The sequence below is a fragment of the Cyprinus carpio genome, chromosome B18 (genome assembly GCF_018340385.1).
Source record: "Cyprinus carpio isolate SPL01 chromosome B18, ASM1834038v1, whole genome shotgun sequence".
In the NCBI taxonomy this organism is placed as follows: domain Eukaryota; kingdom Metazoa; phylum Chordata; class Actinopteri; order Cypriniformes; family Cyprinidae; genus Cyprinus; species Cyprinus carpio.
The window spans coordinates 3534284-3560685 of NC_056614.1; the positions used below are offsets into that span (position 1 = coordinate 3534284).

The 26402-nt window shown below is 37.5% G+C and overlaps 1 protein-coding gene and 1 long non-coding RNA gene across 3 annotated transcripts; one reads left to right on the forward strand and one right to left on the reverse strand.

Annotated features, from left to right (window-relative positions):
- On the forward strand, positions 1–26336 carry LOC109075508 (neuroblast differentiation-associated protein AHNAK-like). Its single transcript, XM_042743494.1, is given in 12 exon segments — positions 1–186; positions 10102–10151; positions 10254–10361; positions 10453–10578; positions 11232–11397; positions 11629–11822; positions 11955–17940; positions 18482–18687; positions 18866–19553; positions 19732–20292; positions 20295–20503; positions 20683–26336. Coding segments are annotated over 12 exon segments (13041 nt in total). The 5' UTR covers positions 1–128; the 3' UTR covers positions 25372–26336.
- LOC109108911 lies at positions 71–5046 on the reverse strand. 2 transcript variants are annotated; one of them, XR_006156993.1, is made up of 4 exons: positions 4698–5004; positions 4291–4491; positions 2175–2275; positions 71–209 (listed from the first exon to the last, which is right to left on the reverse strand). It is a non-coding gene; the product is annotated as an uncharacterized LOC109108911 (long non-coding RNA). The 2 variants fall into 2 exon arrangements; XR_002020991.2 differs by lacking the exon at positions 71–209 and having other exon boundaries at positions 1186–2275; positions 4698–5046.
- Positions 26337–26402: the final 66 nt, after the last annotated feature.

A 26402-nucleotide genomic window follows, 5' to 3' on the forward strand; every position in this document is an offset into this window, starting at 1 on the left:
TCAGTTCCCGAGTCAGTGAGCGTCTCCGCTTCATGCTCGCTGGAAGTGATCTGTTCACAGCACCCGGCCGAGGTCTGACCCGTATCAGAGGTGCATGGGATGCGTGAGCGTGTATCTTGTCTTCTGCCATGTGTGAGTGTCTGCGAGGGATCTTCCGTGTCACCTGGACACCCTCTTCAGACGCAGGTGGGTTTGCTGACATGACACCCCTCGTGAAAAAGAAGTGTACTTAACTGTATTGAATGTGCACTTGTAGTGTGTTCTGAATCTTACAAGTGTATTTTTAAACTACTTGTACTTGTAGACATTATAATATTAATGAAATAAATGTAGGGTGGCCATATGAGCCGTTCATACGGGACACGTCCTGGCCTACTGGGCTCCCCAGTCTCATGAAAATGTGTACTGTATAAATAGTACACCAAATAAAAACGAAAACTTGTGGTATTGATATGCAAAAATGGACTTTGGCGTGCATATGTTCCGCATGTATTTGGCATGCATATAATATGCAGTTTTCGCATGCAAATGATACTAAATTTGTTGGTGTGCATATTATACGCAGGTTTCGCGTACATATGATACGCATCTACCCCAAAACCCTAAACCTACTCATCGCATAGCATATACACGCCAAAGTCCATTTTTGCGTATAAACACCACGAGTTTTCGTTTTTATTTGGCGTACTATTTATACGCACTTTCATGAGATCGGGTTAGACTGGGATCCCTGGCCAGGATTTTAATAACATCCAAAACAGTTTGACCAATAACATGCAGGTATTGTATACAATCAACCAATCGTGGGGCTGCTTGTGAGAAGGTGAGCTCTACAGGGAACGATCATAGCGATGCAAATATGCACGTGTTTGTTCGTTCGTTTGACTTGAAGCGTCACTGCCCAATGATCAAAAAAGACACCAAAGTGTGTTGAAATGTTGAAAGTTAGTCAACTAAATTTGTTTATTTAAAATAAATTGCTTGCAATCACTTACCTTAAAAAATGTAGTAAGTTCAATGAATCTTTTTTTTCAGTGCAGTTTGTTATTTGATATTACATTAAAAGTTAACATTTTTAAATGCACTAGTGTACCTGATCATTACAAATGTTTAATTGCATATATTTTTAAATACATGACATACAAGTTTTTTTAATGGAAATGACATTAAAGTATGTTTTAGTTTACTATGAACACTTGTCAGTACATTTGGAAGTACACTTTCACCATATTTCAAAGACAATATAAGTAATTATGAAATTTCATATAAAGTTGTACTTAAGTCACACTTTAAAAAGAGTCAAAATCACTCCTAATTGCATTTAATATACATTTATACATTTGCATTCAATCCACAATTAAGCATATTCTTTTTAAAGTATATTATTTCTGTAATAATTACTGTTTTTAAAAGTATGCTAAAATCACAAGGGACTGCATGTCATAAATTCGCCATGATAACAACAGTCCATTCAGTTGCTATATAAAGGATCAGAAGTTCAGTGTTATTTTGTTGCTGTTTCACCTGCCTTACATTATGCTCTTGTAAATGAAGATTTAGACACTTACAGGTGTCATTAGTGTATAATGGGCTCATTATCAGCACAATAATGTCTAACTGGTTAGAGAACTGCTGTTAGAAGTGTGTGGTTAGTGCATTGTCCTCAGTTTTATTTCATACACTGGAAGCTGAAGATAGTGGTTAAGTTTCATATAAGCTCATTTCAGTGGATCCAGTGATATATACTGTTGGATCCAGATCAGAAGTTGCTTTGGTGGCTTTCTCAAACCAGTTCCTTTTTTAACATGTTTTCATTTAACATGCAAACAAGTGTCTGGAAATATTACATTCAGGTCACACTTAAGCACGTTATCTGCATAATGAGTATTCTTTTTAAAAATGTGCTAAAGTGCATTTCTATTACAAGGTGGTCACGCTCCGACACCTTAACGTTACTAATTATTTACACAATGACTAGAAAATCAACAGAAAATGAAGAGCTAAAGATGCGAGGGATTGGAAGTTAGCTAATTAGTTAAGCTAAAGTTAACTTCATTTTGATGTTCGGCGATCATCGCTTGAAATTGGTTGTTATTATTATACTAATTTCTGTTTGTAAGTGACATAAACCAGTAATATCACAAACTTTCAGCATTTTACAAGCTAACACTTACTGATGTTGTGTTGTTGTTTTTCTGCTGAAAATGATGTCACTTCCTGGTGGATGATGTTATTAAGGATCTGGCTTTTCTAGTCCAGGTGATATTCAAAATGACTAAGATGAAAAGTGAAACGAAAGATACAGTTAACAATTCATAATCATCTATCATTTATCAATTACCGTTTTTTAGTGTTAGAGGAGCACAACAAAAATGGCAACATCTGCTCAAAACAGAGCTTTGAAATGATTCTGTTAAGTTGCTTAAAATTTAAATGACTTAAATTCATGTCATTCATTTGCCCTCCAGCTTGTCAGTTTTTTTTTCTCTTTCAAATATTTATAATGGCTTATTTGAGAAAGAAAGGAAGAATGACAGACCTATATTTGCTTTTCTTGAACAGAATTTCAAGAATTCAGCATTTCAGTGATGAATCAGTGTCGAAAGATATTGTAGAAAATTGATGAAAAACACATTTTTCTCCCTCTCTTTTGCTTTATCATGTGATTGCCTGTCTGTTAGTCCATCAGCGTCACATGACATAAACCCAGCTGTCTGCTCTAGATTCTTGGCTGTCTGTTCTGCTGATATCTGCATTCGCTAATAAACTGGACACCTCACCTTGTGCCAGGGAAGCCGCCCCAGCTCGTTCGAATGCCTATCCATCACATTATGCTGCTTATCCTACTTTTATGTATTGAAACAATGCAGGCATTACAACAATGTGAACACCCGACTGCCGGGTGCCCGGCTACAGGCTTTAAGTGCTATTTTGACCCCATGGATCCACCTGCATGTCACGCTGTGGGGATAATGAATTTTGGCAGTGTCTTGTGACCTGTTAGAGTTGTTTGGGCACCACCCCGGCTCGGTTTCAACATGGGCAGGTTGCCCAAAAACAAGCAGACACACCTCACTGCTGGACAGAAAGCTACTTGTGCAAGCGCTATCCTTGAATGTTAAGCCTGAGACAACAGCTGCCAAACCTCTAGAAAGAGAAACTATTCTAAAAATAAAAACATAGGCGTACCATTCCATCTTGTTTTTGGCTTTAGAGGTCCAAAAATACCCCATCATAACTTCTTTTCACTTTTCCAGATGTTTGGATTTTGCTTGTTTGAGTGGAGTTTTGTTTGTTTTTGTTTCAGTCCTCTGGGGAAGTGCATATTTATGAGTTGGGAAGTCATAGTTACACCATTAGGTGCGTCCAGGTCACTTTGGTCAGAGCATGATGGTGACTGGCGATGGACCTTTCTACAAAAAATTCAACAAGATTTTTTTTTTTTTTGAAACTCTGCTTCTACAAATGATACTTCTGCTGATGAATAAAGAATGCACATCAGGTGTGGTTTTGCTTTTTTATGTTTTTATTTCTTTTATGAAGGTGTTGAGTGACAGGGTTTCTGTGAGTTTTATGAAGGTAATTGTAAGACTTTTAAAAGACCCTTTAAAGACCAATAAAAGACAATTTAAGGAATAAATTACAGCGAAAACAATTCAGCAATATGAAAATGTTTGAAAACACAACTGAAAACACAATACAACTGTCCAGTGCTATTTTAGTATCACTGAGATGCCTATTTTATATATTTATAATTATATTTATATATATTATATTTAGGTTATATTATATAGACTAATTAAGTTTTATATTTGATTTTTTTTTTAATTTTAGTTAAAAGTTTTAGTAATTTTATTTTATTTTAGTTTTAGTCATTTTAGTCCAATGAGAAATGTTGCTTTGTATATATAATGATTATTTTACATTTTATTTTATTTCAGTTAAAATTCATTTTACATGAAACTTTATTCAAAATTTAAACTTTTACTTTTATTGATTCATTTGTGGAAGGGTGGGTTACCTATAACCCACTTAATACCTAAATCTATTCATTATATATTCGTAATTGTGCAATATTGTTTTGTGTCTAGAACCTTGCTAGTTTTATTGTAAATGAAATAAATGTACCTAATTTCATTATTTTCAACAAATGTATTGTCACTGACACGCCCACAACTCGGAAATCAGGCTTAAAAAGTTCACTTTCCCGCTCGACATTACGACTTTTTGGTGACGTTAATGTCCGTTCAACCTGTAAAATATGATCTTTCAGACATGACTTGAACTTACCATCAGGCCAGAGTCATGTTCTTGTGCGTTATGATGGTAAACTGTGTCTGTATAAGACGCTCTGACTCCTGCTCTCCCGCCCTCTGTATTTGGGGCATCCCACTGGCTTCATCCAATTGGATTGCTGACCGCCTCCCCTAACAGTGACCATAATAATACTGCAAATGTCCCTCGTCAGTCAGAGAATAAGCTGGCAGAGAGCTGGGGGGAGAAAGAGAGAGTTTGTTACTGAGGGAATAATTTATTCTGCACAAGGAAACACTCAATAAAGGTAGGTAATAGATGACATGTGTTGGGTTATGTTGTGTGACATTGCTGTGCCTCAATAACAACATGACAAGACTCTCAGACTGACGTGGAAACTTTAATACAGATGTAATGTAATCTGCTGAACAGATGTAGCTTACCTGAGCATCTTAATGTTTTTCCTTGTACTGTCAGTCATACTTGCTGAAGGCACTGAAATGTTGAGTGGCACTGAAGTGGTGTGTGTGTGTGTGCGTGCCTTCTGTATTAGTCTCACACAGTTGCAACAGCTGTGGCCCTGGTCATAAGATCAGTCTCACATTACTGTGTGGAGTTCATGGCCCAACATGCCATAGTTAAGATAGCAGCATGTGAAGAAATAGTGAGAGTTAAAGAGACAGTTCACCCAAAAATGAAAATTCTGCCATCATTTACACACCCTCAAGTTGTTCCAAACCTGTATGTATGTCTTTCTTCTCCTGAATACAAAAGAAGATATTTCAAAGAACGTTGTTAACCAAACGGTCAATGGGGAACCTGCATTTAATCAGATTAATCAAGGTTGTATAACTCAAGACTTTATGCTTTATTATTTCCCATTAATTTTTTTTGCTCTGCACCAGTACTGAATGTCTTGCAGACTCTGTCAGCGATGTTTGGTACGTTTTGATAAACTCTGCAGGTGTACATCGTGTGCTTCATTGCAAGTGATATACCTCAGCCAGCTCCTCCCAACATGAGTATGGGAATAATGTGTGCGTGTGTGATTCTAGTGCCATTCCTGCCACGTTTCAGGAGTCAGATGTGTTAATGGGACACCGTTGCGCTGGGGAGCGGGTCGGGGTACGGGGGGCTCGGAGTTGAGACTTGTCGATGCTGCTATAGATAGGCTGTGATGCCGCTGAATTATGCAGACTCTCACACACTAATCAGGTTCTGTTTGGAGGAAGAGGAACAAGCTGTTGTTCAGACTGATGCTGCTGTTGTGGATGAGATTGTCATTTATTTAACTAATCTAGTCAATTATTGCAGCATCCCCAAAAAGTATATTCAATATGACTCCAGAAAGTATCTAAATCCTTTTTATATGTTCATTTTAATCTTTATAAAAAAATAAAAAAAAATCTGAAATGCTTTGCTTTAAAGGTAGTTTGATATTTTGTTATTCAATGCATTGCAATGACATTTTTGAGCTGTGGCTTAAGTGTCCAAATACCTTTTGGGGAAACTGCATCTTAATACAAACAATTACATGAAATGCAACGACGATGTGCAAATATTGCACAGTTAGGTAACAAATCGCAGTGGATGAATGATATCATGCTACACAAACTGTAAAAGGGTTTCCCGAAATAAATGCATAATGCTTACAAGTTGCAAAATTATATATATATTAAGCATTTACAATATATTTAATTATATATTACTGATTACTGATTTATAAAAAGTGGGAACTTTTTTCCATTTTTATTATTATTATTAGGAAATGAAAGGTCAAATGGAAAAGGTAGTCATGCATTCCTGTAACAGCGCTGACGCATGTGAAATCATTCTGCTTGACTGGACTTACTATCAACTAACTTGTTTTCTATCTCAGATTTGGTGTTGGTTGTTATTTTATCTCAGTAAATATCCTAGTTTCCTGTTTAAAGGGAGGCATTTCCTCCTTGGCTTTACACACCCTCAGGAGAGCCTGATCCATCATGTGTTCCTCCCCTGAGGCAAGACGTACGTGCTGAGTAAAAATACTTAATTCTGACAAACCAAGAATGAGAGACTTTTTCCCCTGTAGAAGCTACATTTATACATACAGAGTACAATAGTTAATAAATGTATATGTTTCTCACTTCCCTACAGACAAGATTCTGGACAAGATCTATAGTGCAGGATGAGTCACCAATATTTTTGCTGTATTTTGCTGGAAGACGGAGACTATAAATTGTCAATGAGAACACAGAAGTTAATTTGATTAACATCTAGGAACATTTAGGACATAATAATGAACTCAAAGCAAACACGGGTATTAACTGAAAGTCTCAAAACTAATTTTGATTTAATGGGGTCGTTTGTGTCTGCATTAGGAACAAATTACATCGTCATACTTTTATGTTTTAGAATGGGTTCTCAGTTTTACAAAATACCAAATGAAACAGTCACCAAAAGACAGAATTTCAGAGATAAACACTTCAGCGCATTAATCAAAGCCAAAACTCGTCTTCTTAGCAATCCAAATTAAACCTCCAGACAGTCTCGGATCTTTTCTGAGAATGTCAGCAATGCTTCCCCTTATTGTCCTCTTATAAACAGAGAACTGACAGCCATCAGTGACCTTAACTGCGCATTTGACGTGGGTTTGTTTTTCTGAGGATTGCAAAATTTGGGTATTTTGTGACCCTTCAAAGTATTTTTTTTTTAGTTGTTTATTTTGGACCATTGTATCTAATGACACATACTTATCCTAGTGTCTTTGTTTGGATTAGGGATGCACAAATACCCATGTGGGTAACCACTGGGCTCAGGCATTGGTTCAGTTGTAACTCTTGTGCCGTTATCAAGTGCCTATTCTCATACGAAATGATCTTGTGACTGTATTGAATCAACAGCAATAGAATTACTTCTCTATCCTCTGTTGTCCTTGTAAGTGGCTGGCTTGTGTGTTCAATAGAACATAATTGAACAGTGGAGGTTGAGGCGGCTGGTTTGAATTGGAGCTAACTCAATTTGTATTAATTCTGTAGCTACATATATTATCAGTCAAAAGATTGGTCTACTCATTTTTTTATTTCTACATTTTTCCAAAACTATCAAAAATAACAAATGAAAGTATAGAAATTATGTATTGACCAAAATATATATAAATAAATGAAAAAATACCATAAAAGTCATGCATTTTATGTGAAACATTTTATGTTTATATAAAAGACAATTCATATTAAATGTAGGTCTTTAAATCAAAAAATTTTTCATGATCATAAGTAACAAATTCAGTAAGGAAATGGAAAATCACATCTTAATTTCCCTCTCTATCACTGTTCTCTATGTCACGCATCAGTACCCATGAATCAGTTAGAGCCATTAATCTCCTGAACTTTTGTTCTAAATTGCATAAATTAGCTTTTCTTACTTCCTGACAAACTTTTTAGTCTCTCAACTTCTTTCTCAAGTATGCATTATATAATTCAAGAGTGTTTACTGCCATTGAGTTTGGCTGATGTGTGCACAGCTTGCCTATTGCTTGGCAGCATTTGTAGGAGCTCTACTGTGAACAGTTCTGTCATTACACAAGCACATGTAGGTCAGGCCAGCTCGTGTTTATATAAAGATCAGATATGTGCAGTACCATTTCAGTCTTCTGTCCCCTCCTCTGGACACACATAGCATCACTAGGGAACAGCTGCCTCTTTCACTCACAAACACACACAAATATATACACAGACTCCTATCGTAGGTATGCTGGAGTCTCTCCCAGCATTTCTGGCCGTAGGCAGGAAAGCACCCTGACAGGATGGCCAGTCGATTGGCACACCGGTGTTATTTTTGTTAACTAAAACTAAAACTACTATTGAAATTAAGCTATAATCAAATATAAATATTACAGACAAAAATGACAAAAACTGAAGTAAGTAATAAAAATTACTAAAATAGCCAAGTAAAAAAACAATTAAGTGACATAAGCACATATAAAAACTATTAAAAATTAAACAAATTAAAATAAAAATTTAAATATTAATAAAACTGTAATAGTGAATAAATAATACATTGTCATAGACAAACAGACATTCATTTACAAATATTTTTTCCTTTAAGAAAGAAAACAAAAGTTTGTTTTTTTCACCCACAGTGTCAAGTGTTTTTATTTTATTTTATAAAAGTGACCTTAGTAATACATATAAAAATCATGCTAAAAATATGCAGTATATAACGTACTGTAAGTTACACATTTAATTGTCTTGCAGTCTTTCTGATGAGGTGTGGTGCTAAATAAGACAAAAAAGGTTGGGAAACACTGTCTTAGAGCTGGCACAGCAAGATAAAAGAGCAGCTGCTAGTGTTATGTGTGCCTGTCTTGTGTAACAGGTTATCCAGTGTGGGTGTCTGAGCCCATTAGAAAATACCCGCTCGCCAGTCCACAGATCTCTTAATGTTGGTTACACACTCTTACGACAGACAAAGATACCAGACACCACTGCCGAATGAGGAATGAGAAGCATGGAGAGAAAGACACCGTTTGCAGGCCTACTAACCTGATGGCAGCTTGATCTATGGTGGGACAGGATTTTTTTAGTCTCATAGATAACAGCAGGGTTGATATAGTGAGGTAGGTTTACACTATTAGCAAGGTTGGAGGCTTTGTAATATCACAATGAGTTTGAAAGGTGGACAGAGGACAGAGAATCATGTAAAGCTTTTCCTTTTTTATTTTTTTAACACAACCATGCAGCAACACACAGCAAGTGATGTAGTCAGTCATGAAATAAGTCCCACTTCCCATGAAATTCAAACACATTTGGTCACACTTACATGTGCATTTACAACCAGATGTTGGTTGGTGTGTGGTCAACTGTGATTGGATCACATAAAATGCTTCTTAATATCCTTGTGCTTGATTGTACTGAATGTGCTCTTGTTCTTCAAATCTAAAAAAAAAAGGTTATTTAAAAAAAAAATGTACTTGCGGATAGGTGTACTTAAAGAGATTACTTAATTTCTTAACACAATTAAGTATACTTTTAAAAATAGATATTTTTAATAGTGCTATCAAATGATTAATCACGATTAATCGCATACAAAATGAAAAGCTTTTGTTTGCATAATATGTTTTGTGTATATTTATTATGTTTATATAAACACACACACATACAATAGCCTATATATTTTGAAAATATTTACATGTATTTACATATTTATATAATTTATATTACTGTATATATAAATATATTTAATATATGAACATAACATATTTTTCTGAAATATATACATGCCTGTGTGTATTTATGTAAACAAAAAACGTTTATTTTGGATGCGATTAATCGTTTGACAGCACTAATTTTTAATAATTCCATATTAAAAGCTAATTCCATATTAAAAGGAAGTACACTTATTTTGATGTGTTGACTTACTGAAGCACATGTAAAGTACTTGATTATAACTTACACAGTTATAGTTAATAAATGCTTGTCAGTACATTCAGCAATACACTTTAACCATATTTCAAAGACAATAGAAGTAATTATGAAATTACATACAGTATAGACGTACTTACATCCTACTTGAGTGGGTCAAAAATTCAACTAATTGCATTTAATACATTAATATTTAAACAATAATTAAGTTAAACAATAATTAAACAACAATTTAATTGTAAATAACATGCAATTACTGTAAGTGTCCGAAAACACTATTATTGTTTTAAAGTATATAATTTCCATAATAATTATTTAAAAGTCTGTTAAAGTGTACTTATTTTTTCATAGTGTACCTGGTCTAAATGGGCCTAAATGCATTATTACAGTCAAGTCATTTTGACTGATGGCTCCTGACATTGTAAACCTGCTCATATTTCAGACTCTGACCGAGAGGACAGTCATGGGAATCCAGAAGCCAGAGATTCACCTGTAGGTTGTCACTTGTCAAACCATTACCTTTTTAAAGCCAATAAAAATGGCTGTTTTATTTTATTGTTCTCATGTCTGCCTTGTTTGCCTCTTTACACACAGGTAAACAACAAAAGACGCTCTCCCCCCTCAGACAGGCCTAGCTTAGGCGCTCATCTAAGTACACACCACAGCATCTCTCCTGATGAACAGGACAGCCCAGAGCGAATTGTGAGTACTACAAATGTAATCTTTGATCCCAGCCATGTGGAGATTTGGATCTCAGACCTCGTACAATCTTACTTCCAAATTTGTTTCCTAGGTTCAGAAGGAAAAACTCCATGCAGAACTAAAACAAGTTTTGAGTCAGAAGAGAAGCCAGCTTAGAGACACCCAAACCACCCTCACAGAGATGGAGGAACCCCCCAAGACAGACAATAAGAATGAGGTACAAATGAAAACATCCCATAATAAAGACTCTCTCAAAATGATTAAAAAGCACCTTTGTGGAATATAGTATGAACATCCTTTGAACTTCCTTTAAAAAATGTAATGTATACAACTCAAAGCTTAATTAGTGTTATGTAAGATTAATAGTATTTAAAAAGTCTTCAAAATCTGTTTTTGAAATTAAATGACTTGTTTAACCCCCAGCCTTCACCATTGCACATTTGTATTTTATAATTGTATATTTACATTTTACAATTTATGCTTAAAAGTTATATACAATATATAGTATATACAATACTTTATATATTATATTCTCCTAGTAATATATATATATCTATATATATATATATACACACACACACACATACACACACACACTTACAATCAATCATATCCTACTTCTGTTACACTTTATCTACGTATTACCTACTTATCTAATTGTCATTTACCTACTTACCAAACTGTCTAACTGTTTTGTACTCTGTGTACTATCTGTATTTATTGTCCACATTTACTGTTGTCTTTTAGTCCTTGTGCTGTCCACTACATACATCATTGTGTTTTCTGAAGGAACTGTATTTATTTTTTATCCACTGCAATGCAATGTGCTAAAAATGATAATAGAGTTGATTTGGTACATTTTATGAACAGGTGGAGAAGGACAACCAGTTGTCAGAGCTTGTGGAAATGGTTGTTGAAACAAAGGCTGAGGTTGGAGCTAGTGGGTACAGTGTTGTGGGTGGAGGGGAGCAAGGCATCTTCATCAAAGAGGTCTTGAAAGACTCCCCAGCAGCAAAGCACCTCAGTCTACAGAAAGGTACCAAGGGACTGCATTTTACATTACAAAGTGCAATGTCAAATACTGTACACTTTAAAGACTTGAGCCACTGTCCTTGATAAGACAAGCAGGAGAAACAACTTTAACCTTACAATCATTAATGGACAGGTGTTGAGTACAGGTGTGAATTAATTTAGTTTCCAGATGTACTAAGAATACCAAGACAAATCATGTAAGTTATACATATTTTTTGATGATGTGTTATTGCAGGAGATCAACTGCTAAGTGCCAGGGTGTATTTTGATAACGTCAAATATGAGGACGCATTAAAAATTCTTCAGTGTGCAGAACCCTACAAAGTGTCCTTCTTTTTGAAGAGGACTGTGCCAGGAAGTGAAGTCAGCATACGTCCAGGTGCACAAAATCTTGAGCTCAGAGGACCTAAGGCCAAGATGCAAAAAATGGTACATGCTGAAATATTGCTATACAATAGAATTATTTTCTGAACATCTGCAGTATTCCTTAAAGTGAATTAATTTTAACAAAAGTACTTACAACAGTAGAAACTAGAAGGAATGATAACCTTTCTCTTGCAGAGCGTCAAAAGTGTGAAATCATTCAAAACCAAGAAAAGGAGAGGAGGAAGATTTGGATTGAAAAGATTGAAAGAGAACAAAAAATCAAGAGCACAGGCAGAGATGGACGTTGATGGATCACCTGGTAGATCAGACCTCAGTCCTGTTGATGTTGAGTTTGTGTTCCCGAAGTTCAAGATAAGGAAAGGTGGGAAGGCCACTGCAGATGGATCAGAACATCTGGAGGGTGTTATCACTAGTACTAAGAAGAAGAGGATGATCAGATTTCCAAAGATGAAGGCCATGGATGCTGCTGTTGGTGAAGGGAAGGTCAGTGTAGATATTTCAACACACAAGGGAGAGGCCTCTGGATCCAAGCTGAAAGCCAAGAAGAAAGGTCCAAAATTTGGAATGAATTTCCCAAAAATTAAAAAGTCAAAGTTAGATTTACAATCTTCAAATGACAGCTTTGAGGTAAAAGAACTAGAAGGCAAATTTAGGCCTCCATCAGTAGAGTGTGATTTCAACATGCCTCAGGGCAAGGCTGAAACTAATGTTTCTAATTTTGAGGTTAGTGTTAAAGGAAAAGGAGAGGGTCCTGAGATAAAAATGCCAAAGATAAATCTGGATGTCTCAGATACAAAGGTGAAAGTCCCAAAGTTCAAACTGCCAAATGTAAGACTTTCTTGTCATTCAGATGAATTTGATGGAGAGGCAAGGAAAGAGACTGATACATCTGAAAATAAACTGAAAATGCCCAACATTGACATCAAAGCACCAAATGTGGATTTGGACTTGCAACTCCAAAAGACTAAGGGCAAGGCTGAATTCAAAGATGTTGAAGTTCCTGACTGCACTGTAAAAGGAACAAAAATTAACATCACCAAGCCTGACACATCATTACCAGAGCTAAACCTTGATGCAAAACAAAAATTTGGAGATGACATAGATGGATCCATAGACAAAGACCATAAGATTTCCCTCCCCAAACTTGACATTGCAGGGCCCAAGATAGAGACCTCAGATGTGGACATTAGTCTTCCTACATTAGATGTGTCATTACCAAAGATGGCTGCAAAAAGCATTGATACTGAGGGACATGCGTGTGCTGGGGTAAAATTAGAAATGACAAAATTAGACATCTCTCTTCCAAAAATAACATCCCCTGAGGGTGAGGTCATATTTGAAGAACCTGGAGCAAAATGTGGAACCATTCACAAGCCAAATATCATTATTCCATTACCAAAAGGTAAAGGTGAAGCAAAGGTGGATGGTCATTCTGAGAAAGGGCCAAGTGTGAAAATGCCAAAAATAGACATTTCCCTCCCCCAAATAAAATTACCACAAGGTAAAATTGATATTGAAGGGCCTGAGGTCGACATTTCTTTGCCGAAAGAAACACTAAAGGGGGATGCAAATATTGAGGACCACTTTGGAAAAGGGGGAACGACTAAAATGCCAAGAGTAGATGTCTCCCTACCTAATGTAAAATCATCCGAGCATGCCATTGCTGAGGGGCATGATATTAAAGCAGGAAAATTGAGTATGCCATCAATTGAAATTTCACTTCCTATAGGCAAAACTGAGGTTGGAGCTGATATTTCATTACCAACAGAAAAAACAAATGAACAGATTAATCTTGACGTTGAGATGGGAGATAAGTTTCAGATTCCTAAATCTGATATAAGTCTACCTAAACTCAAATTAGGAGAAGTTGATTTTGATGTTAAAAGAACAGATGGGATGTTTCACATGCCAGCAATTGATATTTCGTTGCCACATAGAAAAGACCAAAAAGATATTAACGTGGAACCCTCTAGTAAAGGTGGAAATGTTGAAATGCCAAAGGTTGAGATCTCTCTGCCTGCAGTGAAAGCTTCTGGTGTTGAGACTACCTTGCCAAAAATGAAGTCACCACAAGTCGACATCAGTATCGAAGGGTCTGACAGCAAAAGATTGAACATGCCATCTGTTGATATATCATTTCCAAAAGTAACAGACACAGGTAATGTTGATCTCAAGAGACATTCAGGAAAAATAGGAAAGTTTGATATTCCAAAACTGGATATTTCCTTACCAAAATTTGAATCAACCAAAGGGGAACTCAGCATGGAAGGACTTGAATTCAAAGGTGGCGAATTAAATATACCTTCTTATAATATCTCCTCAACAGAGGTTAAAACAGGGGGCGATGTTTCTCTGGAGGGAGAACCCAAAAAGGGCGCAAAATTTAAAATCCCAAAATTGGATATTAATTTATCACAAATAAAATCAGTAAGGACTGAAACAAATATTGAAGGACCTGAAGTGAAAGGTGGAAAGATAGATATGCCAGATGTTGACATTTCTCTTCCACAAGGTAAGGTAAAAGGAGATGGCAAAGTTAATGTCAGAAAGGTGGGCAAGTTTCATTTGCCTCAAGTTGATTTATCACTTCCAAAGATGAAAGCAAGATCTGTGGAAGTTAATATTGAAGGACCTGAGGTCAAAGGAAGCAAAGTTCACACACCTTCCCTTGACATTTCTTTGCCTAAAGTTAAAACAGAGACAAACATTGATATAGAAGGCCATTCTGGAACAGAAATAAAGTATGAAATGCCAAAAATAGATGTTTCACTGCCAAAAGTAAAAGCTCCAGAAGGAGATGTGGCTGTCGAAGGACATGAAAGAAAGGGAAGGAAATTTGGAATGCCTAAATTTGATGTTTCCTTGCCTAAATTAAAACCATCAGCAGGAGAAATCAGTGTTGAAGGCCACGATATCAAGGGTGGAAAGTTTCACATGCCCTCTATAGATATCTCTCTGCCAGGAGGAGGAACAGGAGGAGATGCACATGTTGAAGGACATGGTGAAAAAGGAAGAAAATATGAAATGGCAAAATTAGAAGTTTCTTTGCCAAAATTAAAACCATCAGGAGGTGAAATCGACATTGAAGGCCCTGATATCAAGGGTGGAAAATTTCACATGCCCTCTATAGATATCTCTCTGCCTGGAGGAGATGTAGATGTAGAAGGACCTAAAGGAAAAGGAAGAAAATTTGAAATGCCTAAATTTGATGTTTCCTTGCCTAAATTAAAACCATCAGAAAGTGAAATCAATGTTGAAGGTCCCGAAATCAAGGGTGGAAAGTTTCACATGCCCACTATTGATATCTCACTGCCAGGAGGAGGAGCAGGAGGAGATGTAGATGTAGAAGGACCTGCAGGAAAAGGAAGAAAATTTGAAATGCCTAAATTTGATGTTTCCTTGCCTAAACTAAAACAATCAGGAGGTGAAATCAATGTTGAAGGTCCCGAAATCAAGGGTGGAAAGTTTCCCATGCCCACTATTGATATTTCTCTGCCAGGAGGAGGAGCAGGAGGAGATGTAGGTGTTGAAGGACCTGCAGCAAAAGGACGAAAATTTGAATTGCCTAAATTAGATGTTTCTTTGCCTAAATTAAAACCATCAGGAGGTGAAATCAATGTTGAAGGTCCCGATGTCAAGGGTGGAAAGATTCACATGCCCTCTATAGATATCTCTCTACCTGGAAGAGGAGGAGGAGGAGATTTAGATGTTGAAGGGCATGCAGGAAAAGGAAGAAAATATGAAATGCCTAAATTTGATGTTTCCTTGCCTAAATTAAAACCATCAGGAGGTGAAATGGACATTGAAGGTCCCGAAATCAAGGGTGGAAAGTTTCACATGCCCTCTATAGATATCTCTCTGCCAGGAGGAGGAGCAGGAGGAAATCTAGATGTTGAAGGACCTGCAGGAAAAGGAAGAAAATTTGAAATGCCTAAATTTGATGTTTCCTTGCCTAAATTAAAACCATCAGAAGGTGAGATCAGTGTTGAAGGTCCCGATATCAAGGGTGGAAAGTTTCACATGCCCTCTATAGATATCTCTATGCCAGGAGGAGGAGCAGGAGGAGATGTAGATGTTGAAGGACCTGCAGGAAAAGGAAGAAAATTTGAAATGCCTAAATTTGATGTTTCCTTGCCTAAATTAAAACAATCAGGAGGTGAAATCAATGTTGAAGGTCCCGATATGAAAGGTGGAAAGTTTCACATGCCCTCTATTGATATCTTTCTGCCAGGAGGAGGAGCAGGAAGAGATGTAGTTGTTGAAGGACCTGCAGGAAAAGGAAGTAAATTTGAAATGCCTAAATTTGATGTTTCTTTGCCAAAATTAAAATCATCAGGTGACATTGATATTGAAGGTCCCGATGTCAAGGGTGGAAAGTTTCACATGCCATCTATTGATATCTCTCTGCCAGAAGGAGGAGCAGAAGGAGATGTAAATGTTGAAGAACCTGAAGGAAAAGGAAGAAAATTCAAAATGCCAAAATTGGAAGTTTCTTTGCCAAAATTAAAATCATCAGGTGACATTGACATTGAAGGTCCCGATGTCAAGGGTGGAAAGTTTCACATGCCATCTATTGATATCGCTCTGCCAGGAGGAGGAGCAGAAGGAGATGTAAATGTTGAAGGACCTGAAGGAAAAGGAAGAAAATTTGAAATGCCTAAATTAGATGTTTCCTTACCTAAATTAAAACCATCAGAAGGTGAGATCAGTGTTGAAGGTCCCGATATCAAGGGTGGAAAATTTCACATGCCCTCTATAGTTATCTCTATGCCAGGAGGGGAAGCAGGAGGAGATGTAGATGTTGAAGGACCTGCAGGAAAAGGAAGAAAATTTGAAATGCCTAAGTTTGATGTTTCCTTGCCTAAATTAAAACAATCAGGAGGTGAAATCAATGTTGAAGGTCCCGAAATCAAGGGTGGAAAGTTTCACATGCCCACTATTGATATCTCTCTGCCAGGAGGAGGAGCAGGAGGAGATGTAGGTGTTGAAGGACCTGCAGGAAAAGGAAGAAAATTTGAAATGCCTAAATTTGATGTTTCCTTGCCTAAATTAAAACCATCAGGAGGTGAAATCAATGTTGAAGGTCCCGATGTCAAGGGTGGAAAGATTCACATGCCCTCTATAGATATCTCTCTACCTGGAAGAGGAGCAGGTGGAGATTTAGATGTCGAAGGGCATGCAGGAAAAGGAAGAAAATATGAAATGCCTAAATTTGATGTTTCCTTGCCTAAATTAAAACCATCAGGAGGTGAAATGGACATTGAAGGTCCCGAAATAAAGGGTGGAAAGGTTCACATGCCCTCTATAGATATCTCTCTGCCAGGAGGAGGAGCAGGAGGAAATCTAGATGTTGAAGGACCTGCAGGAAAAGGAAGAAAATTCAAAATGCCAAAATTAGAAGTTTCTTTGCCAAAATTAAAATCATCAGGTGACATTGATATTGAAGGTCCTGATGTCAAGGGTGGAAAGATTCACATGCCATCTATTAATATCTCTCTGCCAGGAGGAGGAGCAGAAGGAGATGTAAATGTTGAAGGACCTGAAGGAAAAGGAAGAAAATTTGAAATGCCTAAATTAGATGTTTCCTTACCTAAATTAAAACCATCAGAAGGTGAGATCAGTGTTGAAGGTCCCGATATCAAGGGTGGAAAGTTTCACATGCCCTCTATAGATATCTCTATGTCAGGAGGAGCAGGAGGAGATGTACATGTTGAAGGACCTGCAGGAAAAGGAAGAAAATTTGAAATGCCTAAATTTGATGTTTCCTTGCCTAAATTAAAACAATCAGGAGGTGAAATCAATGTTGAAGGTCCCGAAATCAAGGGTGGAAAGTTTCACATGCCCACTATTGATATCTCTCTGCCAGGAGGAGATGTAGGTGTTGAAGGACCTGCAGGAAAAGAAAGAAAATTTGAAATGCCTAAATTTGATGTTTCCTTACCTAAATTAAAACCATCAGAAGGTGAGATCAGTGTTGAAGGTCCCGATATCAAGGGTGGAAAGTTTCACATGCCCTCTATAGATATCTCTATGTCAGGAGGAGCAGGAGGAGATGTACATGTTGAAGGACCTGCAGGAAAAGGAAGAAAATTTGAAATGCCTAAATTTGATGTTTCCTTGCCTAAATTAAAACAATCAGGAGGTGAAATGGACATTGAAGGTCCCAAAATCAAGGGTGGAAAGTTTCACATGCCCACTATTGATATCTCTCTACCAGGAGGAGGAGCAGGAGGAGATTTAGGTGTTGAAGGGCCTGCAGGGAAGGACGAAAATTTGAAATGCCTAAATTAGATGTTTCCTTGCCTAAATTAAAACCATCAGCAGGAGAAATCAATGTTGAAGGCCCAAATATCAAGGGTGGAAAGGTTCACATGCCCTCTATAGATATCTCTCTGCCAGGAGGAGGAGCAGGAGGAAATCTAGATGTTGAAGGACCTGCAGGAAAAGGGAAGAAAATTTGAAATGCCAAAATTAGAAGTTTCTTTGCCAAAATTAAAATCATCAGGTGACATTGACATTGGTCCCGATGTCAAGGGTGCAAAGTTTCACATGCCATCTATTGATATCACTCTGCCAGGAGGAGGAGCAGAAGGAGATGTAAATGTTGAAGGACCTGAAGGAAAAGGAAGAAAATTTGAAATGCCTAAATTTGATGTTTACTTGCCTAAATTAAAACAATCAGGAGGTGAAATGGACATTAGGTCCCAAAATCAAGGGTGGAAAGTTTCACATGCCCACTATTGATATCTCTCTACCAGGAGGAGGAGCAGGAGGAGATTTAGGTGTTGAAGGACCTGCAGGAAAAGGACGAAAATTTGAAATGCCTAAATTAGACGTTTCCTTGCCTAAATTAAAACCATCAGCAGGAGAAATCAATGTTGAAGGCCCAAATATCAAGGGTGGAAAGGTTCACATGCCCTCTATAGATATCTCTCTGCCAGGAGGAGGAGCAGGAGGAAATCTAGATGTTGAAGGACCTGCAGGAAAAGGAAGAAAATTTGAAATGCCAAAATTAGAAGTTTCTTTGCCAAAATTAAAATCATCAGGTGACATTGACATTAGGTCCCGATGTCAAGGGTGGAAAGTTTCACATGCCATCTATTGATATCTCTCTGCCAGGAGGAGGAGCAGAAGGAGATGTAAATGTTGAAGGACCTGAAGGAAAAGGAAGAAAATTTGAAATGCCTAAATTTGATGTTTCCTTGCCTAAATTAAAACAATCAGGAGGTGAAATCAATGTTGAAGGTCCCGAAATCAAGGGTGGAAAGTTTCACATGCCCACTATTGATATCTCTCTGCCAGGAGGAGGAGCAGAAGGAGATGTAGGTGTTGAACGACCTGCAGGAAAAGGACAAAAATTTGAATTGCCTAAATTAGATGTTTCTTTGCCTAAATTAAAACCATCAGGAGGTGAAATCAGTGTTGAAGGTCCCGATGTCAAGGGTGGAAAGTTTCACATGCCCACTATTGATATCTCTCTACCAGGAGGAGGAGCAGGAGGAGATTTAGGTGTTGAAGGACCTGCAGGAAAAGGACGAAAATTTGAAATGCCTAAATTAGATGTTTCCTTGCCTAAATTAAAACCATCAGCAGGAGAAATCAATGTTGAAGGCCCAAATATCAAGGGTGGAAAGGTTCACATGCCCTCTATAGATATCTCTCTGCCAGGAGGAGGAGCAGGAGGAAATCTAGATGTTGAAGGACCTGCAGGAAAAGGAAGAAAATTTGAAATGCCAAAATTAGAAGTTTCTTTGCCAAAATTAAAATCATCAGGTGACATTGACATTGAAGGTCCCGATGTCAAGGGTGGAAAGTTTCACATGCCATCTGTGATATCTCTCTGCCAGAAGGAGGAGCAGAAGGAGATGTAAATGTTGAGGACCTGAAGGAAAAGGAAGAAAATTTGAAATGCCTAAATGTGATGTTTCCTTGCCTAAATTAAAACAATCAGGAGGTGAAATCAATGTTGAAGGTCCCGAAATCAAGGGTGGAAAGTTTCACATGCCCACTATTGATATCTCTCTGCCTGGAAGAGGAGCAGGAGGAGATGTAGATGTTGAAGGGCATGCAGGAAAAGGAAGAAAATATGAAATGCCTAAATTTGATGTTTCCTTGCCTAAATTAAAACCATCAGGAGGTGAAATGGACATTGAAGGTCCTAAAATCAAGGGTGGAAAGTTTCACATGCCCACTATTGATGTCTCTCTGCCTGGAAGAGGAGCAGGAGGAGATGTAGATGTTGAAGGGCATGCAGGAAAAGGAAGAAAATATGAAATGCCTAAATTAGATGTTTCCTTGCCTAAATTAAAACCATCAGGAGGTAAAATCAATGTTGAAGGCCCCAATATCAAGGGTGGAAAGGTTCACATGCCCTCTATAGATATCTCTCTGCCAGGAGGAGGAGCAGGAGGAAATCTAGATGGTGAAGGACCTGCAGGAAAAGGAAGAAAATTTGAAATGCCAAAATTAGAAGTTTCTTTGCCAAAATTAAAATCATCAGGTGACGTTGACATTGAGGTCCCGATATCAAGGGTGGAAAGTTTCACATGCCCTCTATAGATATCTCTCTGCCTGGAGGAGGAGCAGTAGCAGATGTAGATGTAGAAGGACATGAAGGAAAAGGAAGAAAATTTGAAATGTCTAAATTAAATGTTTCCTTGCCTAAATTAAAACCATCAGGAGGTGAAGTTGATGTTCAAGGTCCTGATATCAAGGGTGGAAAGGTTCACATGGCCTCTATAGATATCTCTCTGCCAGAAGGAGGAGCAGGAGGAAATCTAGATGTTGAAGGACCTGCAGGAAAAGGAAGAAGATTCAAAATGCCAAAATTAGAAGTTTCTTTGCCAAAATTAAAATCATCAGGTGACGTTTACATTGAGGTGCCGATGTCAAGGGTGGAAAGATTCACATGCCCTCTATAGATATCTCTCTGCCAGCTGGAGGAGCAGGAGGAGATGTAGATGTTGAAGGACCTGCAGGAAAAGGACGGAAATTTGAAATGCCTAAATTTGATGTTTCCTTGCCTAAATTAAAACCACCAGAAGGTGAAATCAATGTTGAAGGTCCCGATATCAAGGGTGGAAAGTTTCACATGCCCTCTATAGATATCTCTCTGCCTGGAGGAGGAGTAGGAGGAGATGTAGATGTTGAAGGACCTGCAGGAAAAGGACGGAAATTTGAAATGCCTAAATTTGATGTTTCCTTGCCTAAATTAAAACCACCAGAAGGTGAAATCAATGTTGAAGGCCCAGATATCAAGGGTGGAAAGTTTCACATGCCCTCTATAGATATCTCTCTGCCTGGAGGAGTAGGAGGAGATGTAGGTGTTAAAGGACATGCAGGAAAAGGAAGAAAATTTGAAATGCCTAAATTTGATGTTTCCTTGCCTAAATTAAAACCACCAGAAGGTGAAATCAATGTTGAAGGTCCCGATATGAAAGGTGGAAAGTTTCACATGCCCTCTATAGATATCTCTCTGCCGGGAGGAGGAGCAGAAGGAGATGTAGATGTTGAAGGACCTGCAGGAAAAGGAAGAAAATTTGAAATGCCTAAATTAGATGTTTCCTTGCCTAAATTAAAACCATCAGCAGGAGAAATCAATGTTGAAGGCCCTGATATCAAGGATGGAAAGTTTCACATGCCCTCTATAGATATCTCTCTGCCAGAAGGAGGAGTAGGAGGAGATGTAGATGTTGACGGGCCTGCAGGAAAAGGAAGACAATTTGAAATACCTAAATTTGATGTTTCCTTGCCTAAATTAATACCATCAGAAGGTGAAATCAATGTTGAAGGTCCCGATATGAAGGGTGGAAAGTTTCACATGCCCTCTATTGATATCTCTCTGCCAGGAGGAGGACCAGGAAGAGATGTAGTTGTTGAAGGACCTGCAGGAAAAGGAAGTGAATTTGAAATGCCAAAATTAGAGGTTTTTTTGCCTAAATTCAAACCATCAGGAGGTGAAGTTGACGTTCAAGGTCCCGACATCAAGGGTGGAAAGTTTTACATGCCCTCTACTGATATCTCTCTGGCAGGAGAAGGAGTAGGAGGAGATGCAGATGTTAAAGGACATGCAGGAAAGGGAAGAAAATTTCAAATGCCAAAATTAGATGTTTCCTTGCCTAAATTAAAACAATCAGGAGGTGAAATCAATGTTGAAGGTCCCGAAATCAAGGGTGGAAAGTTTCCCATGCCCACTATTGATATTTCTCTGCCAGGAGGAGGAGCAGGAGGAGATGTAGATGTTAAAGGACATGCAGGAAAGGGAAGAAAATTTGAAATGCCAAAATTAGATGTTTCTTTCCCTAAATTAAAACCATCAGGAGGTGAAATTGACATTGAAGGGCCGGATATCAAGGGTGGAAAGTTTCACATGCCCTCTATAGATAACTCTCTGCCAGGAACCGCAGAGGAAAGGTTTAAACTGGGAGATGACACTAAAAAAGGTATAAGATTTCACATGCCCACTGTTGATATCTCTGTCCCTAAAATGAAACTAACAGATCGTGAACTAAAAGTTGGGTCAGAGAAGAAAGACATAGATTTGAACTTGACTCATGATTCTGATATAGAGACCAAAGCCTCTGGTGCCACAATTAGTGATTTAAATGTCCCTGAAGTAACTTTAGGTGGGAACATCAAGCTGCCAAGTGTGAAAATACCAACTGTTGACATATCTGCTCCTAAATTTGACCTGGACTTTACTCTTCCCAAGGGAAAGGGCAATGATAGAGAAAACATTGAACTTCTTAAGGCAGAGGGTGGAAGGCCGTCATCTGGGGCAAGTTTTGATGTTCCAGAAGTCTCTTTAAAAATGCCCAAATATTCACTTCCTAAATTTGGCAGAAAATTGAAAAGTGGAGACAAACTAAAACTGGAGAGTCCTGACTTATCTATAGATTTCGAAATGGAAAGAACATCACCATCTAAAAATGATACTGAAATAATTGGTCCTGACACTGAAATTAAGATAAAAGCAGGTGCTGAAGAAATTACAAAACCAGAATTCAGAGTAGAGAGTCCTGAAGATAAGGTCAAATCCAAGCTCAAATTCCCCAAATTCAAGACTACTCCTAAAGCAAAGCTCAAAGATGTAGAAATGGGTATGCCTGGATATGTGGACAACAAAGGAAAGGTCAGAATGCCAGCAGTTGAGATATCACTGCCAACAGCAAATATTCCAGAATGTGAGGTATTGCTTCCTAAACCTGAGGTTGATGGATCTGAGGCAAATATCAGAGGTTATGAGGGCAGTTTAAAAATACCTAAAATGCCAACAATTGACATATCAGTTCCAAAAGTTGATTTGGATGTTTCCTTGCCTAGAGTGAAACTTCATGAACCTGTGGACTCTTCTGACTTAATCATTGATGGTAGTAGGGGTACAGTAAATTTTCCCCATGTCAAGATCCCTAAAGTAGACATTTCACTTCCTCATTCAAAAATGGGTGGCAAAGATAACCATGAGGTGGAGGTTGGAAGGAAGGGTAAATTAAGAATGCCTGAAGTGGAAATATCATTACCACATGCAAAACATGACACATCATACACTGACACTGAAATTAAAGGTGAAAAGCTAAAAATACCAAAAATATCAGTGCCTAGTGTTGATATATCATTGCCACATGGAAAGGAAAATGATGATCCTGATATAGAATTTGGAGTGAAAGGGAGTAAATTAAAAATGCCAGACATTATAGTGCCCAAGATAGATTTATCACTACCTCATGGAAGGAAAGAAGAAAGTCACTCACTTGATTCAGAACTAGAAGGTGGAACATTAAAGATGCCGAACATTGATATACCCCTTCCTAAAATAAAATCTAAAGATGTTGTTTCAGAACTTCGACCTGATGTAGGAAAAGGTAAAGTCATGATCCCTGGGATTAGTGGATCTGTGGAAGTAAAAGGTGGACAATGTAAAATACCTGATATTAATATACCACAGGAAGACATATCATTACCAGAAAGTAGAACTGGAGAGTTTGATACCAAAGAGGGAGAATCTGGAGGAGGGGGTATAAAATTGACAATGCCAAATGTTAAAATCCCAAAACTAGATACAGGAATCTCTAGAGGTGCAGACATGTCAGATCCTTCTACTGATGCAAGCCTTAAGGATTCACATAAAGAGGGTAAAAAGATGAGGATGCCTAATGTGGCTCTAGAGCTGGATCTTGGCTTATCAAAAGACAGAAAAAAGAATAAAAAGAAATCTGAGCTTCAAGATACTGATCTGGAACCCTCACCAAAAGAAAAAATAAAAGGGCCAAAAGTTAAAGGTACAAAATTTAATATTGGAATGCCAAAAGTAAAAGTTTCTGGATTAGAAACTGACATAAACAAGTCTGGAAAAATGGATGCCAAATTTCTAAAAGGAGGAACTGATGCAAACTTGAAAGCTGATTTACAAGCACCAAAGATTCCCGACTTTGAAATTGAGACTGCCCAAGCTGACACTAATAATTCTGATGAAGATAAAAAGCAGACTGGTAAAGTCAAAATTCCAAAGTTTGGGATTCCTCTGCCTTCTTTAAGTTCACCTGAAGCCAACATCAAATCATCTCAGGGAAAAGGTCACTCGATAAACATAGACTCCAAGGTAGAGTATGAAAGCCCACATCTGCCAAAAGTAACAAAAGCTGTTTTTGTTATGGTGAATCCACAAATGGAGAGCTCTGCTAGTGTAGGTGGTGAAGCAAGTGCAGAAATTGGAGATGTGAAGATCAAACAGCCAAAGATCAAAATGAAGCCAAGTTTTGCCAAGTCTCGATCAAATGAAAAGGGGAAAGCAATATATTGCGAAGATGAGGTGGAAACTGAGGGTAAGTCCAAAACGGGTAAGATTAAATTGCCCAAAGTCACATTCTCGTCTGGGCAGAGAGGATCATTTGATGTAACACCAAGTGGATCTGATGATGGAACAAGTCCAAGTCTAAATGGTGACAAAGATGAAAAACTAATGTTTGGAAAGCTTAAATTGCCTAAAGTGGAGTTTTTCTCACCATACTCAAAAAATGTAAGTGAGGAAGAGGAAATGGAAACAAGCATGAAACTCAGGAAGGAGAGCTCAGAAGAAAGCAAAGAGAGCAAGGAGTTAAAGACAATATCAGGCACAATGTCTTTCACAGGTCTCAAGAAGAAAACAGAGAAGGATGAGGAGGTGAGAAAGATTAGTACTATAGTGTCCTCAAAAGCAAGGACTGAAATGTTGGCAGAACGGGAGGGATCAGAGTCTCCAGTACCCACAGTATCATCTGGATTCGTCTCTGTAATGAAGTGTGAAGAAAGAGAGGAGACGACATGGTTCAAAGTACCCAAGGTCACCCTTAGTCCCCATTCTACTGACATCCTTCATATCACACCAGAAAGCTCTCCAAAAGGAAGCAAGTCTTCTCTTCCTTGTTCTAGCGAGGGAGCCTCAGGAGGTTTCTATGTGAAGATGCCAAGTGTAGAATTTTTGACCCATGAAATGCCCTCAGAGCATCTGATTACTAAAACAGAGGGAACTCTTACTGTAGTGACTAAGACGACAAAGTATACAGAAACAAAAGGTACCAGTGAAACCGTAAGAATCTCAGTTACAGAAATGTGACCTATAATCAGTAGTGGAATAATAATTAGGCTCACATACTTGTATGTGACAATTGTTTCAGTCTTGCAGGTTTTTTTCTATTCAAGGTAAAGAAAGCAAACATATTTTCTCCAGTTTTTGCAAGAAAAACATAACTTATACAAAATGAAAATGTTGCTACAAAAAGAATATTATTTATTTTAGACATTATTTTATGTTTTATTTATTTTATTTTATTATTTATGTTTTTTAACTTGCCACTCGGTATGACACTTTAAATTGATAAAGATCACATATATTTACACAAAAATATTTAGTTGTAGATAAAAAAACAACAACATAGGCACAAATATGTAGAACAGACAGATGCAAAGATATTTAAAAACATCACATTTTAACATTTTCTTATGATTTTCTTGTGCAGTCTTGCATGACATTTATGCTGGAGAATTACAGCATTTTGGTAATATTGCTTTGGTTTTTCGATGCCTGGTTTGTCTCTGTTATGGAATTTTGTTTATTTTAGATACTGTTAGAAATACGTGTACTATTTTTACATATTTATATGCATGATCTGTACAGATAAGACACTAAAAAGAAACCCTGTAATGTAGAGTATTTTTGTGATACATATTTTTGTGACTTAAAAAAAATTTTCAATCACATTTTCTAAGGATTGTGACATGCTGCACCAGAAAGCATTCCTCTGTTCAGGAGAAATGCTCTGAATTCTTATGAATTGAAAACACTGAGTGTGAAATATTTTTCTTTTACTTTCTTTTTAAAATTAACTCTTGTGTTGGTGATGGAATTAGCCTACATGCGGGCAATATATCATTGTAAATATACTATATTTAAGGCAGGTTTAATTACGAAAATGCATGTTTGTAATGTGTTTTTTTTTTTTTTTTAAATAATCATTTAGATGATGCTTATCTCCATCTAATGGAAAAATAGAACAGTCAAATAAAATATTACAATTCTAATTAGTTGGACATAATTATTTCCTGATTTTTTCCACTGATTTTTCTACTGTGGCAGCACTAATGACG